The sequence below is a fragment of the Pongo pygmaeus genome, chromosome 10 (genome assembly GCF_028885625.2).
Source record: "Pongo pygmaeus isolate AG05252 chromosome 10, NHGRI_mPonPyg2-v2.0_pri, whole genome shotgun sequence".
Lineage (NCBI taxonomy): Eukaryota > Metazoa > Chordata > Mammalia > Primates > Hominidae > Pongo > Pongo pygmaeus.
Window position 1 is genome coordinate 130,602,617 of NC_072383.2, and position 18,967 is coordinate 130,621,583.

At 45.8% G+C, this 18,967-nt stretch overlaps 1 protein-coding gene across 6 annotated transcripts in view; it reads left to right on the forward strand.

Annotated features, from left to right (window-relative positions):
• The window catches only part of SFSWAP (splicing factor SWAP), a 91,131-nt gene that overhangs the window by 8,049 nt on the left and 64,115 nt on the right, over positions 1 to 18,967 (forward strand). For all 6 annotated transcript variants that reach the window (XM_054444800.2, XM_054444804.2, XM_054444801.2 and 3 more), the window contains 4 exons: positions 915 to 1,000; positions 6,723 to 6,948; positions 8,292 to 8,404; positions 9,652 to 9,787. In XM_054444800.2, the coding sequence (XP_054300775.1) occupies positions 915 to 1,000; positions 6,723 to 6,948; positions 8,292 to 8,404; positions 9,652 to 9,787 (561 nt within the window). The remainder of the gene's footprint in view (positions 1 to 914; positions 1,001 to 6,722; positions 6,949 to 8,291; positions 8,405 to 9,651; positions 9,788 to 18,967) is intronic.

Sequence of the window (18,967 nt, forward strand, 5' to 3'; positions counted from 1 at the left end):
GTACATAGAAATGGAAAAATAATTGATTATTTGTGAAAGAGGTAGTTTGCTTGGGTGGAGGAATCTTGATAGTTATGCCCAGGTGGTTTACAATTCAAAGACGAAAATCAGTTATCTAGGAATTGACTACCTTATGTTGTGTCATGCTGTCAGGAATCCACAGAAATAGTTGGAGAGAAATCTTAGCGATACCAATTAAATACTTACATACATACCTGAAAGAGAAGCGGAGGGGAAAAGGAACATGGATTGAGCACCTGCTAAGTGTGGAGGATTATGGTAGAGATGTTCACATGGGCTATCTCACCTAAGCACCACTCGGCCCTGGGAGTAGATGTGATGACTTCACAGCCAGTGAGGAAACAGAGAACAGCAGGATCCCGGAGCTAACAAGTGGCAGGGCAGGAGTTTAACTCCAGTTACCCTTGAACAACACAGGTTTGAATTGCGTAGGTCCGCTTGTATGAGGATTTTTTTCAGCCAAACAGATCAGATTGAGGGATGTGAGACCCGCATATATGGAGGATCGGCTTCTTTATATATGTGGGTTCAAATGGATCAAATGCAGAATTCGAGCACGTGTGGATTTTGGTGTCTGCAAGGGTCCTAGAACCAGTCCCCTGCGTATACCAAGGGAATACTGTGCAGTCTGACCCTATACACACTCCTGCTGCTGCACCACACCTCCCTGCTGCCGCACCACCCCCCCCCGACCCCGCCTCATTTGGAATTTTGTAAAGTGAGTTTCACTTGCCTTGTGGGTAGAAGAGAAAGCTGAAAATGGCTTCTAGGAGTAACAACAGAAGGTAAAGAAGCAGGGACAGCCAGTCACATGCTTCCATCTTGCTGCCTGCTGTTGATGGGTGCCTTCCTCCCTGCATTGTTCTGAATTTTAAAATTTTCTTTTTATGCAGAAAAAAATGAGGCTGAAAATTTAGAGGAAAATGAAGAGCCCTTTGTTGCCCCCTTAGGATTGAGCGTCCCGTCTGACGTGGAGTTGGTATGTGTCCTGCATGAGCACTAATTGTCATCATTATTATTTATCATAATTCACTCCTGCTTGTGGGAAAGCTCGATAATGATTATAGCTGCTTTTTAGGCATGTAATGCTTTAAAATGGTTTGTGAGTTAATGGAGAAAAAGGTCACACCCTATTTATTTTCCTCAAAGAAAAGGGAAGAATTATAGCAAAAGAACTAGACTGGAGCATCAGGGACTTGAGGAGTTGGGTGTGATTCAGCGGCCATATAGTTGAATCCCCAGATTTTATAGCTTAGAAAAACTAAGTCAGGATCAGTGGCAAGTGGGCTACTCCCCATACATAGATGTAAAAGCACTCTAGATCAAGACAGCGTTGATTTCAGTAACGTTGCTTTGTTCTGGCTTTTTAAAGTGTGATTTTTGGGGGCACTTCACGTTACATTTTCTTAGCAGTTTTCTGTGTTGTGATTAGGTCCCTGTGGCATCTCCAGGCCCAGGCCACCCTTCCACTGATGAAGGGGAATTCCACCCTGGTTTTCCTCATCTGAGGGCTTTGCAGCTGATTACTGTCTGTTCAGCATTGACCTTTCCTGCTATTTCAGTTATATCACATTAAATTAAGTTATAACAGGTGTTAAAGCCCAAACCAGGATTTTCCCTTTTTTTCTGAATATTCATTGAGGGATTTCCACATTCCAGTCACTGTGCTAAGCTGTTTTTTACATATTATCTTATTTAAAGCTAACAACCCTATAAGTGAACTACTGTTTACTATCCCTCTTGTGCCAATGAAGAAACTGAGACTTAGGAAAGTCAAGAATTTGGCTAATAAATGGCAGCTGGGAACGGTGGTCTTAACTATGATGCCATCTTCAGTCACCGTGCTTTATGGGATTTTTATATGTTTACTAGGGAGGTTGAAAATCTTTTTGTTGCGTGTGTATACTTGGGAAGGACTCTTAAGTGTTCGTGCCTCGCAGGAAGCTTTTTCTTGGACATTTTTGTAACTGGATTGCAAGTGGCATCAATGCCGGCATTCTCGATTCTTGTTTGTGTCCCACACCCTGAATTACTCGCCGCACTGTAGATGCCAGGAAAGCTCCGCACAGAGACAGCATCTCTCACCTCCCCCTGCGATCACTCGCTGCCACTCTAATTGAGTTAAGCGTGAATTTGATGGTTCTTACCCTTCATTAATGTGATGAAGGGCAATATAAAAATAGCCCTTTTAATTCCTGCCTCCAACGCTTTCCTTCTCTTCCCTTACTCATTTACATATCCTCTCCCTCTCTTTTATTCTTGCAAGTATGGGTAAAATAACTCTTTGGATTTTGCCTAGTATAATTACTACTTGTATTGGTCTGTTCTCACACAGCTATAAAAAAATACCTGAGACTGGGTAATTTATAAAGAAGAGGTTTAATTGGCTCACGGTTCTGCAGGCTGTACAGGAAGCCGGGCAGCATCTGCTTCTGGGGAGGCCTCAGGAAACTTATAGTCATGGCGGAAGGTGAGAAGGGAGCAGACATGTCTTAGCATGTCCAGAGCAGGAGGAAGGCAGGGAGGTGCTACACACTTTCAAATGACCAGATCTTAAGACAGCTCATTCACTGTCTATCACGGGAGCAGCACCTAGGAGATGGTGTGAAACTACTCATGAAGGATCCGCCCCATGATCCATTCACTTCCCACCAGGCACCGCCTCCAACATTGGGAATGACAATTCGACATGGGATTTGGGTGGGGACACAGATCCAAACTATATTACTACATATGTTTGTTTCCCATTTCTAGTATTGATCATTTTGCTATAGTTAAAGCTGAAATTACCCAAAGATTTGATATCCTGAGACTTGTATTAATATATTTTCCATGTATTATATATGTTGTATTCCTATTTGTTCTGAAATATGTTTATTATGCATGAGAGACACATTAACATGAAGCTTTAAAAAAATCACAGTTGCCCCATTTTTATTAAATGCTAAGTGCTCCATCTATATTTAATGCTAAAAAGTTTATGTGAAGTTGACTATATGGAATTTTACTTGTTTTTAGTGTTAAAAATTTTTAAATTTTTTATTCAAATTTAAATATAGAGGTACAATAGAATTTTGTTGCCTTAATTCCTATTAAAATATTTAATGGCTTTGTGTTCTCAGCCAAAATAAGCATCACTAAGCTCTTGATAGTCTGCCAGATCAAACATAGTTGTCACTCATTGGAGAGCAAAGTAAGTCTTAGTGTGTAGCAACTTGCTGTCTTATCATTAGAGTTTCTTCTAATGATATTATAAAAAGGCCTCTTGAATGTTGTTTTGACTGTGTGGAAACTGAGTGCTTGATTGAGTCTCTCATTTGCATCTTTCATTTATTTTATGGCAGTGTCGGTATTTCATTCTCATAATTATTATGTGTTTTTTGGCAGTAATTCATTGTATACATTATACACTGTGGTGTCCATGTTAGTGGAGAAAATGTAGAAGACAAAAGTGTCTGCATTATAAGTTGTTTTAGTGACCAGGCCTCAGAATTGTTGAATTGTGGTTAAGTAGACTATTGCTGCTTCAGGGGGCAGGACATGGTTTGACTCACTGACAAGAGAAGATTGGAGTGATTGGGAAAGACAGCAGGTACTTCAGGAGGTTTTTGGTTTTTAAACTAAATGTTGGTTTAGAACCTAATGATGACAGGATCCTTGAGGCTTTTGGATGAAGAGTGAGAAGTAGTTAGAAATTATAGCACCCCAGGCTGGGTACAGTGGCTCACACCTGTAATCCCAGCCCTTTGGGAGGCTAAGGTTGGAGGATCACTTGAGGCCAGGAGTTCGAGACTAGCCTGGGCAACATAGTGAGATCCTGTCTCTACAAACAAGTAAAAATAATAGGCCAGTGTGGTGGCGCGTGCCTGTAGTCCCAGACCTGTTAGGGCGCGGTTCCAAGGAAAATGTGCTTGCTCAAACACGTTTTATGGAAAGTGGGGAAAGGTTTGATAGTTGCTGTTATGTGCAACACTTACTCTGTTAATGAATAATAACATAGAACCAGGCTTTATGAAGCACTTACTGTGTACCAGACACTGTACTAAGTGCTTCTCTAGGCATATCTCTCAGTTAATACTCAAAATAACTTTACAGGCCAGGTGCAGTGGCTCATGTCTGTGATCCCAGCACTTTGGGAGGCCGAGGTGGGAGAATCGCTTGAGCTCAGGAGTTCAAGACCAGCCTGGGCAACATGGTGAAACTCCGCCTCTATAAAAAATGAAAAAAATTAGCCAGGCATGGTGGTACATGCCTGTAGTCTCAGCTACTCAGGAGGCCAAGGTGGAGGATGGTTTGAGCCCTGGAGGTAGAGGTTGTAATGAGCTGATATGGTACCGCTGCACTCCAGCCTAGACAACAGAGCCAGATCCTGTCTCATAAAAATACAAAAATAACTCTATGAAACAGATACAGTTGTTGCCAGATGTTAAGGTTTAGAAAGTCAAGAGTAACTGCCCTAAGTTAGATGTGTGAGGGTCAGGCCTGGGGTTCCAGCCAAGGGACCGACTCCAGAGCTCTGAACCACTAAAGTTAAGCTTTATCGAATTTGTGCAGATTAGAGCATTATTTTATCATAATTTAGGTACTGTATTGTCATGGAAGGTGAGTGGGGAGAGAAAAAATGTTGATTTATTCTTGAATTGCTGTGGAGTGACTGGCTTTTTGTTCGGATTCATAAGGACTCTTGACGTCTAATGAGTCTTAACTCTTGGTCCCCAATGTGTCTTGCAGGTATTTTCTCCCCGCACTTTGTCTTGTAAGTGATTGTACGACTCTCTGTGCAGAATTTAAGTATAGAGTGATATATGTCCCTCTATTCCTTATGGCTTCAGAATTTTAAAGCTTATTTTGGAAGACTTCCCACCCGCAAGAGTTTGAAAATATTTTCCTATATTTACTGCTAGTACTTGTGTATTTGTATTTTTGCCTTTGAATTTTGACTCTATCTGATACTTACTTAGGGCTGTGGGCAAACCGTGTATTTGATTTTTTTTCTCCCCTAATCCCGTGAGGAGAGGGCTGGCCCCACTGCCCCTGGGGTTCCTTGCTAATTTCCCTGTCTTCATGTCATGCCACCTCCTTTCTGGTCCCCCGATGGGTCTGAGCTCAAGCGTTTTCCAAAGCTCTTAGGAAACCGTACATTTGTGTGGGTTTTCTGACCTGTAGATACCTTTCTCCTGTTTCCCATGCCTCCTCTGGAGCTTAAATTCACATTAATGGAATTTCCAGGGAGGGGGAGGAGGTTTTAGCCCCCTTCCGGGGCTCCATCTGCTTCCTTAAACAAAAGGCTTCCCCACTGGATTTAAATTAGAAAAACAGTTTTCCTTTTCTCAGGCCGTTGTAACATATGCATATTTATATGTTGACTGCATTTTTTAAATCTCATTGTGTAGTAGGAATGATCATGATATTCTTAAATGGAACATGATTTACCTAAAGTCTGCCTAATAAAGAAAGTAAAGAATGGCTTTTTCCAAACCAGATACTTTTTCATCTTATTCAGGGTTGGTAGCCAACTTTGAAATATGTCCGTAAGATGCTTTGTTTTTTTGTAAAATTACCTACACATTGCTTTTTAACCATGGTAATAGTATTATATAACAGATAGGCCTACTTTTAAGAAATTTTGGATCAACAAGTTGGTTGAAAATCCAAGTCATGGATGTGCATACAATGGGCCTTTAACATGGAATTTAAATTATTTGGGGATTAATGAATAACTAATTGTAGACATTTATCCTTTTTAAGTGTGAAGGATGTTATTAGTTCAAAAATTAAATTAGAGAATTAAGCTGTTTATATTTTATGAAGGATGGAGCCCTGAATTCTTAACCATCCATTTTTAATGAGAATAATTGCCAGATTTATTTGCAAGTAATTTCCTAGTGTTAATCTCTTTGTCGATATGAAAGGTATTTTAGATGTGTGGCTTTCAGCCTTTGGTCTAACAATCCATTTGTGGGCAGGAAATGCTAAGAGCATGAGGTTCGTCAAAGTGACTCCTTAGCAGCACATGAAGGGATGGGGGAGGGCTTTGATGCTGGAAAGAAACTCACCCGGAGTGTCCCATCTGCTCTGGCCAGACCACACCTAGGGGGTCTTCAGCTTGGGATACTGCTTTTAAGTGGGAATAGCAGTGAGCCAGGAACTGTGCAGGGGCTGAGAAGCAGGGCTCAGGTGCAGACGAAAAGACATAGCGTACTCTTGTGGCTTTTGTTGGATGTCCAGAAGGGCTGTTTTGTAAGAGGGAGCCTGCAAGCTGTGAGAACTAGTCCCCGCTAAGAAGAAGGAAAGAGCAGTGATTCTGGTTATTGAGAACCATGGAATGTATACCCTCTCCCTAGAAAAATGCTTGTATGTAAAATTTGCATGCACAGAGGATTCACAAACCCCCTGAATTCCATCATAGAACCGAACTTAAATGTATAGAAAAATGTTGACTTGGTGCACAAAGAAGTCACCTCCCGTGGGTCTGTACCACAGTGGAGTGGCCTGCCTCAGCTGGCGAGTTTTCTCCCCTGCAAAATCCTGTCAAGATTTGGAGATGAGGAGTCCGAACAGCCTGGGCTTTTCCAGCTTAAAGTCTCATATCTCTTAAAATTGACAGTAAAACCAGAGTCATTTCTATGTTTTAATGAAATCACATGGCCGGTGGACAAGAGGACAAATGGGTGACATGAAATATGTGTGTTTTCCCATAGCCACCAACCGCTAAAATGCACGCCATCATCGAGCGCACGGCCAGCTTCGTGTGCAGGCAGGGAGCACAGTTTGAGATCATGCTGAAGGCCAAGCAGGCCCGGAACTCCCAGTTCGACTTTCTGCGCTTCGACCACTACCTCAACCCCTACTATAAGTTCATCCAGAAAGCCATGAAGGAGGGACGCTACACCATCCTGGCAGAAAACAAAAGTGACGAGAAAAAAAGTAGGTCCCACTGCGTCTGTTCCGTCCAGACTTTGGGCCTGTGTTGTGGGGGCGGCAGGCGGGGTGGTTCTGGGAAACGTATGAAGATACACATTCTTACAGATGCATGGTTGAAAGCCAGACTTGAATTTCTAGAATGTGTCTGAAATTCTGCAGCTAAGGCATGATCGTTACCCCTGCTGGTGCACCTTTATTAAATCTTTGGTTAATATTTTATAGATAAATGAAATATAATTAAATATTGATGCTATCAGAACATAATCATCTGGGTGGGAAATTTTTGCCCTCATTTTGCCCATAGAGAAAACGTTTCATAGAGAAAACAGTTCTCTATGTTTTCTCTATGGATTATTCAAGTACCTCTCTTGGATTATTCAAGTACCACAGTGTTCAGGGCTGTATAGCTCAATTATACATGGCCACAAAAGTGAAAATTTTACTTGGATTATCTATTTTAAGCTATTATTTTTATAACAGTGTCTCTATTTTGGAGTTCTTACTGCCAAAGCCAGTTAGCTGTATTTTGAATAAAGATGGTATTTTGACAAGTCTGTTCATATATATGTATATATATACACACACACATATCTTCCATTGAATTTTTTTTTTTTTTTTATTGGAGACAGAGTCTCGCTCTTGTTGCCCAGGCTGGAGTGCAATGACACGAGCGCAATCTTGGCTCACTGCCACCTCCACCTCCCGGGTTCAAGCAATTCTCATGCCTCAGCCTCCCGAGTAGGTGGGATCATGGGCACGTGCCACCACGCCCGGCTAATTTTTGTATTTTTAGTAGAGACAGGGTTTCACCATGTTGGCCAGGCTGGTCTCAAACTCCTGACCTCAGGTGATCCACCCGCCTCGGCCTCCCAAAGTGCTGGGATTACAGGCGTGAGCCACTGTGCCTTGCCCTTCCACTGAATTTTGTTCTCTTCAGCCAAAATAAGTTTAAAATCAGTTGTGTAATTCTTATTGCAGATCTCATCTTAAGGTTTGTTGTTGTAGTTTATTTCTGTTGCTATTATTTTGCTTTTCATAAATCGGTACAATTTTTGCCCTTTTTTAAAAAAAGGGGAAAAAAAAGACAGACAGAAAGCATACAGAGCCCCAGACCAGCTGGTGCTCGATGCTGGCAAGGAATCACCAAATAGCCAAAGGTCACAATCCTTTCTATCTGGCCTTCTTCTGAACAACTTGGGTGACTCTAGGGAAAAATTTCTAACAGTGTTTTTTCGACAGATAACCAAGAAGCTCTACCTTTGGCTGCTTCTAAGTTTTTGCATAATTAATTTGTACTTTTTTTTCTCACCAAACACCAAAATCTTGAAATGTGATTTTGATTTCAGAATCAGGAATCAGCTCTGACAATGAAGATGATGATGATGAAGAAGATGGGAATTACCTGCATCCCTCTCTCTTTGCCTCCAAGAAGTGTAACCGACTTGAAGAGCTGATGAAGGTTTTTATCTCATTGTTGAACTATATTTTTTATGCCACAACAAAACTTCTGCTAATATAATTTTGGAAAATTTGAAGTATGTCATTCTTGTGTGTTACAGTTGTATCTTATTTTATCATCATTGAGGTGCATTTGCATTTTTGTTTTTAGCTGGGTGACAAAGCATCTGCTTCTTTGGTTTCTTACCTGACTAGCTTATAAAATTCATGAGCATTTGCTCAGGTTAATTTTATCATTTTATTACAATTTTACTCCTTTGAGATATTTAGAATTCCAAGTAGAGTGTTGGTTAAGACTTGAAAATTGTTTTGTTGTCCGGGTGTGGTGGCTTACACATGTAATCCTAGCACTTTGGGAGGCTGAGGCGGGTGGATCACCTGACATCAGGAGTTCAAGACCAGCCTGGCCAGCATGACGAAACCCCATCACTACTAAAAATACAAAAATTAGCCAGGCATGGTGGGTACACCTGTAATTGCAGCTACTCGGGAGGCTGAGGCACGAGAATTGCTTGAACCCGGGAGGTGGAGGTTGCAGTGAGCCAAGATCACACTAATGTACTCCAGCCTGGGAGACGGAGTGAGACTCGTCTCAAAAAGAAAAAAAAATTGTTTAGTTGTGATTTCATCATAGGATTGGATTTTATAGGTGATCAGAATATATGCATCTTCAAGTCCTATGTTACCATCACAGATTGTTTTTAAATAAATATTTTCACTTCTAATTCTCCCCTCATCTGTGTGAAGAAACCACTCAGCAGTATCTTGTGGTTAATTCACACCACTCTGCCATTTGTGACATAAAAAACAGGAGTCTACTAGATTTAAGCATCTGGTTTTCAGCAGTTGTGCAGTGTGGGTGACCTTTTGTGGGAATGATTGCTGATTGATTGGACTGGAAAAGCTGTTGGTGATTAAAAATCAGAAACTCCTATAAGGAAAGGCAGTTTCAAATTTTGCATGGGGTTAGACATTCACACTTTAATTGGTGTCAAACTGGTCTTAGTTGTTCATCTGTCCTTTTCTTGGTAGTTATTTTGGAAATTGAAACCCTGTGTTCACTCAGTTCCTCTGAGACAGCCAGCTGGGGCATTTGGCCACAACCCGTTAGGACCTCCGTGGGTGCGTGCATGTGTGTGTTTTTTCTAAGGCATGTACACTGTGTCCTAGAGGCGAGGCTTTTGCAGCAGAAGAGTTCTGCATGGTTCAGAATCCTGAATGCTAAGGCTGTGTCTTCTCTGTTTCCAGCCCTTGAAGGTAGTGGACCCAGATCATCCCCTCGCAGCGCTTGTTCGTAAGGCACAGGCTGACAGTTCCACTCCCACCCCACACAACGCAGACGGTGCGCCTGTGCAGCCCTCCCAGGTGGAGTACACGGCAGACTGTGAGTACTCACTGTGTGTGTCCTGACCTGTGTTCAGCTGCCTGTGACAGAGCCAGCTACAGGGCTCTAAACCCCAAGTGTTCTATCCTCCAAGTGTAACAAGTATGGAAGCAGGCGGCCCAGAGCCCACGCATGGTCCCAAGGGAGAGTGCCATGAGGCTGCCGTTTGCTTGGCCCAGTTTTGGCAAGATGGCTGCCCTACTCCAGCATTAGCTCTGCATTCCAGGAAGGAAGAGGACCGGCAAATGTAGCTGGCTGCCTCTGCCCTTCTTTCTTTTTTTTTGAGACTAGGTTTCACTCTGTCACCCAGGCCGGAGTGCAGGGATGCAAGCATGGTTCACTGCAGCCTTACCTCCCAAACTCAAACGATCCCCCCGCCTCAGTCTCCCTAGTAGGTGGGACTACAAGCACTGTAACACTGGGCTAATTTTGATTTTTTGATAGAGATGGGGTCTCACTATGATGCCCAGGCTGGTCTCGAGCTCCTGGGGTTAAGCAATCCTCCCGCCTTGGCCTTCAAAAGTGCTAGGATTACAGGTATGAGCCACTGCTCCTGGCCCTGGCTCTGCCCTTCTTTAAATATCTCCACCCAAGCCATACCTAGTGGCTTCCCTTACCTCTCAGTGGCTAGCGTGGTGTCACGTGGTCTCCCCACTCAGCAGAGGCTGGGCAGTGGGGCCTCATTTAAACACGTTGCTGCCCTAAACAAAGTCAAATGCTGTTAAGAACATGGAGAATGGGAGACACATAGTATTGTCTAACACAGTTGCTTTCTTTAAAAAGGTTCACAGCAGGCCAGGCATGGTGGCTAATGCCTATAATCCCAACACTTTGGGAGGCTGAGGTGGGAGGATCACTTAAGCACAGGAGTTTGAGACCAGCCTGGACAGCATACTAAAACCCCATCTCGGCAAAAAATAAAAAAAAAATTAGCTGGGCATGGTGGTGTACCTGTGGTCTGAGCTACTTGGGAGGCTGAGGTGACAGGATGGCTTAGCCCCAGGAGGTTAAGGCTGCAGTGAGCTGGGATTGCACTGCCACACTCCAGCCTGGGCGATAGAGCAGTATCCTGTCTCAAAAAGAAGAAAAAAAAAAGGCTTACAGCATAAGGTAACATATTATATGCACTGAGAAATTACATTTCTTTTTCTCGCTGATTGCAGTTCTTTTATGGTATTAATTGAAGGTAAGTCTTGAAGGTCCATGCAGGAGATCATTTGAAAGTGTTTGACCTTGGTTCCGGCATCAGGTCTTTTTGTAATTGTTTTATTCAGAGGTTAAATATGGAATGAGGAAGCTTTAGCAGAGCCGAGGAACCACCTGCTGAGTCTGCTTCCCAGGCAGATCTGGTACCCTGACTCCATTTGTAAAGCTTGTCTCCTTCAGTTCAGCCGGAGATGAATTGTTAAAACATCAGCTCCTCTTTATTTGGGACAAGCTTTTGTAAACATCACAGCTGTGTTCTTTGCACTTCCCTTTTAGCACTGGCACATACTAAACGTTTTTAGACTTTAAAAAATTAGTTACTAGAGTGAACTTTCTGCATGTGTCCCCCCAAAAACCTTTGAAAGCTGAGAATGTCTTTACATGATTAAATCAAGTCATATCAAATTTCATTGACTGTTCAAATCAAAGGTCAGCTCTACTGCTGCAGAGGTGCATGTTAAATAGTGTAGGCAGCCAGCTATCTGAGGTGCTCTGTAGATCACTCTTAATGCCCAGTCCTCACTGCATGGATTTTTGGATAGACGGCTGCACACCTTTAAGTCCTGAGCCCCACTTGGCAGCCTGTGAAGCTCCCGCCCTGGCGTCCTGGGACGCTGTGCTCTGCCCGGGATGCCTGCCCACTGAGGGACCATCCCTCTGCTTCCTCCTTTCCTTTTCCAAGCCTGTTGTTGAGTTTGCATGAGCCAAATGCATTGTCCATGCACGTCCACCAGATCCCTGAAGCTGCTGCAAAGCAGAGGACGAGAAATTCAGGGCGGGCTGACCTCGATTATTTGCTGTGCTAATCACTGGTGGAAGAACAGCCATGTGCAGACCCCGCAGGACCGGGCAGGATGGTGGAGCCGGCTGGTAGTGGCCGTTCTGTGACACACAGCATCCCCTGGTCTGGTGGGAATGTGATCTGAACTGAGGCATGCAGGGGTGGCGTTGTGAGGTGTCCGGGTCAGAAGGCTGGGCACATTCCGAAGGGTTCACCGCAGGGGCGGCCGGAGCCCACGCACTTTGGTTTCTTCCCACCTGCTGGTGACTCCCGAGACCACTGATAAGCCGGGACAGCCCCCCACTACCAGCACCCTGGGCACTGACAGCAGCCCCGCCCTCCTCCCAACTGCAAGTGCTCTAGTAGGGGGTGCCGTCTCCTCCCCTCAATACGGTGCCGTTGTTTTGAAACTCATTGTCTCTCCTCGGCACAGCAAGAGTAGTGGATACACACGTGAGAGTGAGGGTGCCTGGAGGCTGGTGAAAGCATGCGTGTCTGCTGTTAGGGTCTGTGGGTTTTAGACACATGCTCCTGCATCAGCCATAGGGGTCAGAGCCCTCCTATGAGCCTCCTCACTGAGCACAGCGCTCAGGGCCACCACCACAGTCCCACCCATCTTGGATCTGGAGGGTCAGAAGGTGGGGGAGGTGTCCTCATCCAGTTTCCAAGAAGAGCCAAGAGCTAGAACTTTGGCTCTAAATCACTGTAAAACCTAGCAGAAATCAGTATAAACCTGTACTCAGGCGCTCAGCCTTATGGGATGAGTGGCTGTGGCGTGGCAGTAGTCGGGTCCTTCGGCACTACGCAAGCCCGGGCAGTGCGGCCGTTGCAGAATCTGCAGAGGTTCCAGGGCACCTGACTCACACACCTCCCTGCCTGCCATCTTCCTCTGCAACCCTTTGAGTATCTTGTTCTGCCTGCCTCATGCTTCTGTGTGCTGTTGAAGTTTCATGGGTGAAAGTCCCTCATGACCTCGTCTTCACCTTCCTGGGTTTTCAGTGAAGTTGTTGCGGAATTTGGGGTCCTGTGTGGCAGGTTGTTGGCAGTTGCAGGTGGAGACAATAGTCATTGCTCTACTCAGGTTGGTCATGATTAGGGAACTGCCTGTAATTCATGGACTGACTACTATGTAATTCATGGACTGACTACTACAGTATTCATGACTGATTACTATGGTTTGTAATCAGTCATTGATAACAGCATTTATTTACAAATACAGTTCAAATAGAAGGAAGACTGGTCATAGTTTTTGGGTTGAGTTCCGTCATGCTAAAGTTCAAGATAATATTTTTACGTTCATTATATGTAGTTAGTTTCCAAAAGTATTAATGCAGTGGGATCTCAACTATGCTTAAAATAGTAAACTGGAGAGAGCTGTGCAAAAAATACTATGAGGCTCAGAGCTACCTCTCAAATTGGCATTTGGTTGATTTTTTTTTCTGCATACTTTTTTCATTTTCATAATGTTTTTGAGTATGCATTGCTATTTTACTTTTTTTTTTTTTTTTTGGAGACGGAGTCTCTCTCTGTTACCCAGGCTGGAGTGCAGTGGTGCAATCTCGGCTCACTACAACCTCCACCTCCTGGGTTCAAGCGAGTCTTCTGCCTCAGCCTCCCAAGTAGCTGAGATCACAGGCGCTCGTCACCACACCTGGCTAATTTTTGTATTTTTAGTAGAGACGGGGTTTCACCATGTTGGCCAGGCTGGTCTCAAACTCCTGACCTCAGGTGATCCACCCACTTCAGCTTCCCAAAGTGCTGGGATTCCAGGCTGAGCCACTGCACCCAGCCATGTTGCTATTATACTTAAGAAACAAAGTAAAATACAAAGTTCGTAGAATAACTATAATGTTTGAAATGCTGGACAGTGAGGACAAGAGCAGCCCGTGGCTTGGCCTGAGTTTGTGGTAAGCCCAAGCCTCTACAGATCTCCCAGAGTTCCTTCTCAGACTGTTGTGAGGACGTTGCTGAGTTGCTTCAAGAAAAGACCTTTAACTCATGGGCTGTGTCTGATGAGCCTTTGTGAATGTAGTATATGAGGTTGGTGGGCTATTTTGAAATTCCTGCTTCAGCCAGCACAGAGGAAGGTTTGAGGGGCCCCTTTCTGTCTTGGGCACACCCAGCCCTGCTCAGGAGAGCTTGAGAAGCAGGTCTGCGGATTCTGCTGCCCTTGGCTGCTCTCAGCTTGCTCCTTGTCTCCGCCTGAGGTACCCAGTGTGTTCACAGAAGTGTTGTCCCATGGGGTTTCATATACAGCCTGTTATTCCTGTATCTCTAATGTGTGATTTTCCATGCTCTGGGCATGCATGGCTTTGTTTCTTAAACAGCCAGCTTTCTATAGAGAAGGCACAACCATCAGAGGCATTGAAGTAATTTTCAGAAGAGGGCTTAAATTGTGGGCTTTGCACTTGGGAAATACTCTAGTAGGATACTGGAGAGAAAGCTGTCTGGAAAATTACTAACATTACTGATAACATTTTGGGAGACTCTCAGTTGGGGCAAACCTGGGGCTCCGTGGGGTCTGGAAAAGGGCGAGGCTGGTGTCCGTCGAGCACGTCAGCTTCCACAGCACCCAGTTACTTTTCCCGAGGACAGAGGACTTGCATGTGAGGGAGGAAGCGTGATTTAAAGCATGCAGAGAATCATGCCCCACAATGAAAGCAGAGCCCTGTGACCCACGTTTCAGACCACTGGCAACCATGGACACCAGAGACAAGACAAAGGACATTTTGGCCGTGGACTTGAAACATCAGCTCTATGAGAGCGGGCGGGGGATGGCACGGTCTCCCTGGGACTTACTGGGAAGGTGCGTATCGTCAGGAGCTCCTCACCCTCCCCTGTGAGAACTTTCCTATGTGTGTCTCTGCCATCTCCTCCTCCTCCCATTCCTGACCTGTGGAGCCAGGGGTGGATTGGCAAGTCTATAAGGCGCCTTTCACATTGAGGGTCTTAGGATTTGCAGTCCAGCTTTGCAGGGAGCGGCAGTTTGTCATTTGTAGGAGGAAATTTCACGATCATAAAGCACAGCATGCATCCTGAGAGCCAGGCAGCGACGCTGCCTGCACTGCCCCAGCGCTCAGAGGGCCACAGGAGCAGGGCTTCCTCCTTGTCTCTGAGCAGTGGAGCCAAGGCTGGAGGTGGGCGCAGCTCCATGTTCTCGGGGGATTTCTTCACTGTGTTTCTTGGGGGCTCACCGACTGCAGCCGTATTCCTGGAGAGAGGAGGAGGCCTGTCACAGCATCTGTGACAGCCCGGAAGGAAACAGCAGTCCATACAGTCCCCTCAGGACAGGCACAGAGGACTCCACCCTGGGGTCACAGGCTTGGTGAGGTGGACAGGCAGGGGTGGGCCCCGAGATGTGCAGAGTGTGTGTTCAGGCTTGTCTTCCTGCCGCAGCACAGCAGCCCTCCCAGGCCTGGGTCCTGGCACCTGCCCCTCCACTCCCCATGCAGCTTCATCCTCCAGGGCGTGGTCTGCAGATGACTTACCTCCTAGATGCAAACAAGGCCCCAAACACACACATGGGAGCCCTGAGCCCACCCTGGGGCAGGGTGACACATGGGAGCAGGTCAGCGCCCTGTGTGTGGCTTGCCACCATCATTCGGGAACTTTGCTCCTGTCCTAGGTGAGTGCCTACCCTGTGGCATTGAGACCCAACAGCTCAGGTGACAGTGACACCTGCAGCGGAGGCTGGGGAAGCATCAGAGCCTCTGCTGTGGTGGACGCCAGGTGGCCCCTGGCACAGAGAGCGTGTTCATCGCTGGCTTCTGCCGCCCTCGAGGACTTGAAGGCTGACGTTGGGCTGGGTGTGGCTCGTACATAGGACAGGGCCCACACAGTGGATTCATGTTTTTCCCCACAACTTAGAATAGCAAAGTTACAGACTTTGGGTTCTTACGAAGACAAGAATGAATGTCTTGGCTAACCATGATCTTACCCAAGAGGACTTTAAAATGAATGTGCAGGGGAAATGAGAAGAGGACTTATGATCAAAAAGAGAGTGACTAGGAGGTCAGAAAGGCAGCCGCCCCACCCCACGCACTCCCTGCTTGTAAGCCGGGGCCCCATTGTTGTGTTACCACACTTCTGTTTTAGAGCCTGTTACGGTTTTGAGTTACACAGTCATGTGTGGGCTTGTGCATGTTTGAATGCCCTGTGGACCCAGAGCTCCATGAGGCAAAGGCTGGGACTGTCTTCCTGGCCAGCGTGCTCCCTGCACCTCGATCCAAGGGGCCACGGGGCTCCCAGGAACATTCACCAAGTAACTTCAGAAAAGTGAAGAGCAGAAGTTCCAAAAGCACCTGGTGCTTCCTGGGAGAAATCACCTGCACAGGTACCTTGGATCCAACTGACATGTGAGATGAACGAGCTCTCCCTTCGTGCGCATGTGTACGCTTGCACGTGTATGCACGCACGTGTATGCTGAGGAGCAGGCATTGGAACATGACGGAGCTGCTGCTGCTGCAGCCGCAGATACCCTCTCAGCCGGCATGGCGCATGGGGGCGGGGTGGGGCAGTGAAGGGGGGCCTGCTCCGAGAGACAGGTCAGGCCGGAAGCGACTGGCCGTGAAGGTGACGCTCATACCATAACCTTAGCAGCAAGCTGTTGCCACACAGTCACAAAAGTGGGAGGCAGCAGCAGAGCAATGTGGCCACAGGCACTCGGACTCTCCAGAGAGCCGGCGGGAGGCTTTCCTGGCTGAAAGCACTGACAAGTATTTGGGTCTGGGGGACAAGGGAAACTTGGAAATGACAGAAAAGCCCAAAGATCAAGTCCCCACAACCTCCCCCAGCGAAGAGAGCTCTCGTAGCCAGGGGCTGTGCATCTTCCCTGCGCGCCCGCGCCTGAAGATTTATGCGCGCGCTTTCTGACGAACAACCTTTGCAGTTGGGCTTTGTTGTGGCTGGGTGACTCAGCCCTTTGCTTTGCTTCTCTAGGCCTCAGTTTTCCCATTTGTACCATTAGGGTATTAATTTAAGTAGCAGAAGCACTCTATCGTATTCTGAATGGGACATCAGTTAATTCTGGAACATTTTGGAGGTTTCCCATTGTTCCTGTGAACCCCAGGGAGAGTTTGAGAAACAAATGATAAAGGGAAAACACAATCGTAGAGTGTGATGCTGCCTTCGAAGGTCTCTCGAGCCTCATAGTTAGCGCTTTAAGCAAAATAGGCAGTTAAAACAGGTCTACACATGCTGTGTGTGGACCCAAACCATGAACATGCTGGGCCCCGGCCCGTTTATTGGTGTTCCCTTGGTCTTGGCGTCCTGTGGTCCTCACGTGAGCTGCACCCAGCGAGCAGATCCAGTCTGGATTTCTGTAATGTGATGCTGTGCTTATTTCATGGTTACTTCTCCCTCCTCGAGTTGCTCTATGGCTTTTTAAAGCAGCTGACTTTTTATCCATCTTCTCAAAGTATTCAGCTTCATTTTCACAGAAATGATAATTCTCATCTCTCACTCAAATTTTATGTTTGCATAAATTTTGTAAGTTTAACTGGAAAAAATAAGAGAGACTCTACTGTTAAAAGCAAAAAGGCCCAGGCTTCTGAAGAGACGCCCCTTCTCCCCTGGTGTTTGTCATGGCACGGGCCAACCCAGCAAGATGGAGCCACCGGTCCAGCCAGGGAGCTTCTGCAGTGTTTCAAACAAGGCGGCTGCAGCACAGAAATCCACAGGCCCTGCAGTGGGAAGGGATGAATGAGTCCCCAGAAACAGATCCAAATAAAAATAAGGACAGAGAAAAGGAAATGCCAAGCTAACAGGAAGGGGTGTTTTAAGACACAAAGAGCTATTTGGAAAACATCACATTAGAGCCTCACTTTCACCCAGCATCAGAATCACTTCCAGATGTAAATGCCAGTTGTGGAAATTCTTAGGAAAGTAAGGATGCTTCAGCAGAATGAAGAATCATCTATTTTCAGCCGGCAGTTATATTCGATTAATTTTAAAAAAAAAAATGAGAAAAAAAAAAAAGCCTGTATGTGTAAACAGCTTTTACAATCAAATAGGAAAAAATTCTGATAGTCTAGTAGAAAAAAGATCTGCAGTGTGAATAATTCAGAGGTAAAAATGCCCATACGGTTTTTAAAGGCTCACCCTCACTGCCTGCTCACAGGCATCGTGTCCGCCGACCGTAGAACCCGAAATCCGTAGTAAACACCCCTCCAGCGCTTTGGTTCAGCTCAGCTCCAGCGAATGTGTTAGGATGTGAGGCTTTGTATTACAGTAGAAAGGAGCGCACTCATAGGCACACAGAACACTGTGAAGGTCTAAGACTTAGGAGAAGACGGAGATTTCTAGGCCGTTGGAATGTTATTTTGTATATGCGAGTTCGGGTACCTTAATAATAGAGATTAAATAAAAGAAATGCAGAGGAAACCTACAATGGAGTGCCATTTTTCAGCTGTCACTTAAGCAGAGAAAGAAAAGGTGTCAGATGTTTATTATCGGTGAGGGTGTAGATTTGTGCCAGCAATGTACATGTGGAGGGCCAGCAGGCAGTCTATCAGTCTAAAACACACATGCCTCCAACCCAGGATGTCTGCTCTCATTTACTAATAATGGGTGAACATAGCCACATAGATATTCATAATAGTACGATTTTAGTAGGAGCAAAAGACTGAGACGACCCACATCCTCGGTGGAGGACTAATGGAGTCCCTCTGGTGTGCTCTCACGGTGGGCTGCAGAGCTCTGGGGGTGAGTCAGGGCCCGAGTGCTGCAGGGCCACCCTCCGGAATGGCTCTTCCTGAGGGTGGAGGCGAGGTGACTCAAGGGGAGGGCAGGACGAGGCAGTCTGTTCATGTCGGAAGGGGAGGGAAGTGTCTGTACATGCTTCTGTATCAGCACCTAAAAGGGCAGGTAAGAAGGACCAGAGAGGGTAACTGGAAGGACAAGGTCGCAGACAGGAGTGGCTGACTCACCTGCCCGTTTGTGCTGCTTGCATTTTTTCAGCGTGACTTGTCACCTTCTCAAAACATGCAGATTGACGTGGTGCTTATTTTGAGACTAAACTGCTATGCTGAATTAATTCCTTATAGTTCTGTATTTTAATAATACGTGCTTTTATAATTTTGAGGTGTTTCATCAGCTTAGTGTATTTTGTTTAGGCCGAAGTGGCCCCCGTAACATCTTTTTCCCCCATAAAGACTTGCGTGCCCAGACTTGCTGTGTCTCGTGGGAGGCTGTTG